Consider the following 4,631-nt stretch of genomic DNA (forward strand, 5'->3'; position numbering starts at 1 on the left):
AGGGTAGCTACACATATTCGCAGTCTGTAAGTGGCAAGTAGCTGGTTTTGCTTTGCGGTCTGCGATGTGGTGACAGCAATTGCACCAACGCGTCCAGGAAGCTGTCAACTGTTCGCAGCGGTACGCCGATATGCTTGGGGTACCAAAACTAGCAAAAATCACGCGAGAACCTGGGCAGAGGCAACAAATAAGAAAACAACCACAGTCGTCACGCTGAAGACCATCGGTTGCAAACGTGCCTGCTCCACTTCACCCACAATTCTGAACAAACCTGAACTGCCGCCGGCTTTCATAAGCACAGCACACTAGTCCTTCGCATGCAGGCTAGCCGCGTGATCAGCAGCTGATTGGCCCCCTGCTGATGCAGCAGAGCGAAGGGCTGCCGCTTCCGCAGCACAGGAGCCCCAGAAGTCGGCAATATCTGTGTCCGTGCTTCGGCGCAAGGTAATGCGAACAGCGTAGTGATCACTCAGTGTCACGAGCATCACTTCTCCGAAGCACCCGAAACAACACGCATCAACTAGAACACGAGGGTCCCGCATCAGGATGTCCGCAGCTACTGGAAGGAAGGGATACAAGCCCCCAGCAAACTGGTGGGGAGGCAAGAATACGTAATCGCAGCGCAGTCCGTGACAACCCGCGTGTGGCCCGATAGAGTTGAGGGGGTTCTCTGGGTCCCATGTGAAGTCTCTTCTTGAGCATGAAGGTGAAGATGCTCTTTCCTCATCAGGCGCACACTGTATGACGGTGTCACGGCCTTCTCCAGGCTCCGTCTCTTCGTCCGTGTCGGAAAGCAACCAATCAGCAACTGTGCCATCCGCTCCATCGTTAGACAAAGGGTTATCCACTGGGGCTGGCGCAAGAAATCCAGAGCGCCAGGCCTTCGCAGGCACTAAAGCTATATCACCACTGCGTGCCGCAGTGAGCGCTGTGCTACATGACGCAAGGGAGCAATCACTAGCAAGGGGGGTCGCATCTACGCCCCGCTGGTTGTGGTGCGGAGCAGAAAGTGAGAGACGGACATCCAGCACAGGGGCTTTGTCCCCTCCACCAAGCCACTTCTGCTGCTGCTCAATCAGCCGTCGCTTCGCCGTCAGGAAAAATTCCCGATGCGCCCAAGCTGCAGCAGCCGGGAGCTCAAAAGCCAGAGGAAGTTGGACGCCTCCCCCTGCCCTGCCAAAATAACCACCTAGTAAACTTCTTGCAGCCGGAATCTCTTCATCATCGTCAATGCGTCCCCCCAAAGCACTTTTGCTCCTACCTCGGGGTTTGCGCGGTCCTGCAGCAGTGGCATCGCTTGAGCTATTACTGCACAGCTCTAGCGACCCCCCTCGAGAAAAATCACGACTAGTATCCGCAGGTGAGCTACGCCCAGCCTCCATATTCGAGCTATAGTTAGTAATACCTCCACAGTAGGTGTTGGTCTCTGGCTGCCCTGTGCTGCTGCTTAGAGCAGTGGACTGATCCCGGGATCCGACGCTCTTGCGTGAAGGGCAACCCCCTTGCCTGCTTCGCTGCCCCAACAGTTGTTTTTTCTGTTCACGCTCTGCATCACTGGAGTCTGCATCAGAGCTCATTGTGGGAACTCGTGGGGAGGTAGCCTGGGAACTGCTGGGGTGGCGCTCTTGTGTCACTTGAGGTGGAACTTGGGGCGGCGGTTGCAGCGCCTCCAGCTCGGGGCCTTTTCTCAACTTCATCCGCCGCTGTCTCCTAACGCGCACGAACAAATCCCTGCGAATATGCCGGTCGTGTAGTTCTATTCCCTGATCATCTAGCTGTTGTTCTTCCAACAGCTGCTGCTGGTGCAGCAAATGATGCTGCAGCAAGTGGCGCTGGTGGCCGTGCACATGCAACCAGCAATCCCGCCAGCCTCGCTCCACAAAGCATTTGTAGTTCGAAGCGCATAAATGGGGAGCTGCGCAAAAGACAAAGAAGGAACTCAACCAGCAAAATCATGACGCACACTTATGGGCACTACCCAGTACTATCGTGCTCGAAACAGTTTAAATGTCAACTGTACGCATTCAGGGTATGCATAACCTCCTACAGAAAACACGTGTGCAGCCAAAAGGCGATTATCCCACCTGCATTGAGGTCCCCGATTACAAGAGGAACATGGCCCCTGTCTGCTGCCGCGTCGCAGGCCTTTAACAGCTGTCGTATCTCTGCCGCTCGCACGTCCTCCACATAGCGGGACTCGGGATCGACGGCTCCACTGGCCAAATGAATATTAAAAATGGCGACTGTAAAAGCAAACAACCGTCGCGCAACAGGTGCAATTGTACTCCTGGGTATCCCAGAAGACAAAGCACCAGCGCAGTTGTTGTGCAAGCAACAGCTATACACCAACGGTGACTAATTGGCAACGCCAGAAGCCCGGTATCTCTAGTGCATCTACTAACGCTTCATATGTTAAGGTTCACTGCTCACTGACGCCAATGGAAGGAACATCTACAGCTACTTCCAACATCCCTTTTGAAGCAAAGCAACGCTCTATGTACGTCACCTGCAAAAAGAGGAAAACAATAGACACTATATTACAACACAGAGGAGTCGCAACAGCATTCCTGTCCAAAGGGAAGCCTCTAATGTCTCTGCGATAATGCAACTCCATGAGAATGCAAGACAAACCACGCAAATTAAACCAATCCAAGGGTTCATCCTTGTTCCTCGTATACTCTAGTGGTAGCGCTCCCATCATCAACTGTCTTACATCTTCAAATTTGTGAAATTGAGTGTGGACTATTGGATACTTGCTGAGGACCATGAGGCCGTTGTGAAGAGAGAAGCGACCACCAGACGTGCGCCGACCTGAAACAGTTCAGGGCCCCGAGTCGACAACATCTTTCTCAAAAGGTAACAGTGGGATGCAAAGTTAATTCGCCCGGGTGGTGAACTTAGATACTACACTAAGGGCATTATCCACAGTTCCGGAATGAAACAGATAACCCTTGAACAGACAGCCGCCGTGCTTCCGAAATGACTCACCGACGAAAGGTAGTTTGTGACGAGTGCTCTCGACGATGAAGTCAGCATGGTTGTCCCCATAAACCTCTTGCAAGCAAATGATGTCAGCTCCGGTGGATAGCAACGCCGCTGTGGAGAAAGATACACCCAACATACAGGCACCAAAATACATTATTTGTCGTGTCAACAGTACACATATGTAGCCGCACAAAAGTGCCCCGAAGCGCAAAACGGCTGGTACGGGTAAAAACAAATTGCAGGCCATGAACTCAAATGCCATGGTAGCAGAAGTCATGTACACTAGTCAAGTGGAATACCCGGGATGTGGTGAAGACGCCGCTGAGTGAAGGGGGGATTCTGGTAGACACGTAGGCCGCAAAGTTTGTACTCTAGAAGTCCCGCATTGAAAGAAAGGAGAACCAGTTCATCCAGACGCGCCGGGTACGCTCTCCCTTCCGCTTGCGGCCAAGAAGCTCCACCACTAGGCGCTCCTGTTTCTAGTCCGCTTGCAGCTGGCTGGCCACCTTGAAGATTTTCGACGCCCTTGTTTGCTGTCGGCGTCGGACCAACGCAACTTCCAACGCAGCGGCGCGACGCAGATGAAGTGAGCACCGAGATGCCACCGTTTTCTCCTTCTGCGCCTGCTGTTTCCTCTTGGACACCAATATCACTGCGCTTGCGATAATCACCCTGTAGCAAGGGATTCTGCGTTTGCTCCTCAACATCGGTCTCTGTACAACTCAAGGGTGCCACCACCCCTGCTTCAGAAGCCCTGCAAAGTTCAACTAATTCTCCTGATGGGACAGCTGGCGTATTAGAGTGGGTCTGCTGCTTGATTGAGCCAGGGAACATCGTCGATGCATGCAGAGGATCGGCGCAAAAGAGACGGGTCTGTTGCGAGCCGTTAGGGAAATGGCCTGCAGTGATTCCAGAGTTAAATCTACTACCTGACCCTCCACAACTGGACCCACTGACGTCGAAATTACTGGTGCTACTGTAGATGAAGCTTCTACTGCCAACAGCACGATCGGGAGAAGACGTCGTTTCCTCTGCTTCTGAGTCCACCGAAGGGAAAGGGATGCCAGCGTTTGCACCTACACTTGTGAGCCCAGCCCTGCCCCGAGAGCTGCCCTGGCCTGGTTTACTGCTGACTGTGGAGTCCCCCATCTCCACAAGGGCTCGTCAATGGCAAACAAAGCAAGACCACCGACGGGCCTCACCAACGTACGCGCATGGGCCCAGCCGTTACGCATACCATAGGAGAGAGCCCAATGAACATCACCAAGGGAATCAGGAAGCAGCTCCAAGAGAAAGGAGGCCTAGGCAGTGACTGGGCACTGCGACACAGCCCGAACTACAGCTTCAGCTTGCCAGCTGTACTGCGCTCTTCATCCATGTACAAAGCCTAGCCAACCATCGAAGTCATGCGCCTAGGTTTTTGGCAAAATTTTTGTACACTTGCAAGCCTTTCGTCTGCAGCAAAAAAAGGGCAGACACGGACAGGACGCTGCTCCGTTGCGGACTCTGCTCTGCAGACAAATCAATGCCCCCAGTTCCCTACGCTGGTTGCTTTCCGCCAAGCTCTTGTGACAACGCAAACTAGAGTACCAGTTTCTCTGGTTTAAAAGAAGAGTGGGATTGTGAAGATGGCACGTAGCCTCCAC

The 4,631-nt window shown here is 53.2% G+C and overlaps 1 protein-coding gene across 1 annotated transcript; it reads right to left on the bottom strand.

Moving 5' to 3' along the window:
- Nucleotides 1-305: 305 nt before the first annotated feature.
- Nucleotides 306-4,134, bottom strand: EMWEY_00014330 (endonuclease/exonuclease/phosphatase domain-containing protein, putative; the record flags this gene model as incomplete). The annotated part of the gene is made up of 6 exons (XM_013477277.1): nt 306-1,915; nt 2,085-2,243; nt 2,431-2,506; nt 2,714-2,811; nt 2,989-3,096; nt 3,285-4,134. The coding sequence occupies 6 exons, from the start codon at nt 4,132-4,134 to the stop codon at nt 306-308; spliced, it is 2,901 nt and encodes a 966-aa protein (XP_013332731.1).
- Between the last annotated feature and the right edge of the window lie 497 nt (nt 4,135-4,631).

Source organism: Eimeria maxima, genomic scaffold (genome assembly GCF_000499605.1).
Source record: "Eimeria maxima Weybridge genomic scaffold, Emw_scaff110, whole genome shotgun sequence".
In the NCBI taxonomy this organism is placed as follows: domain Eukaryota; phylum Apicomplexa; class Conoidasida; order Eucoccidiorida; family Eimeriidae; genus Eimeria; species Eimeria maxima.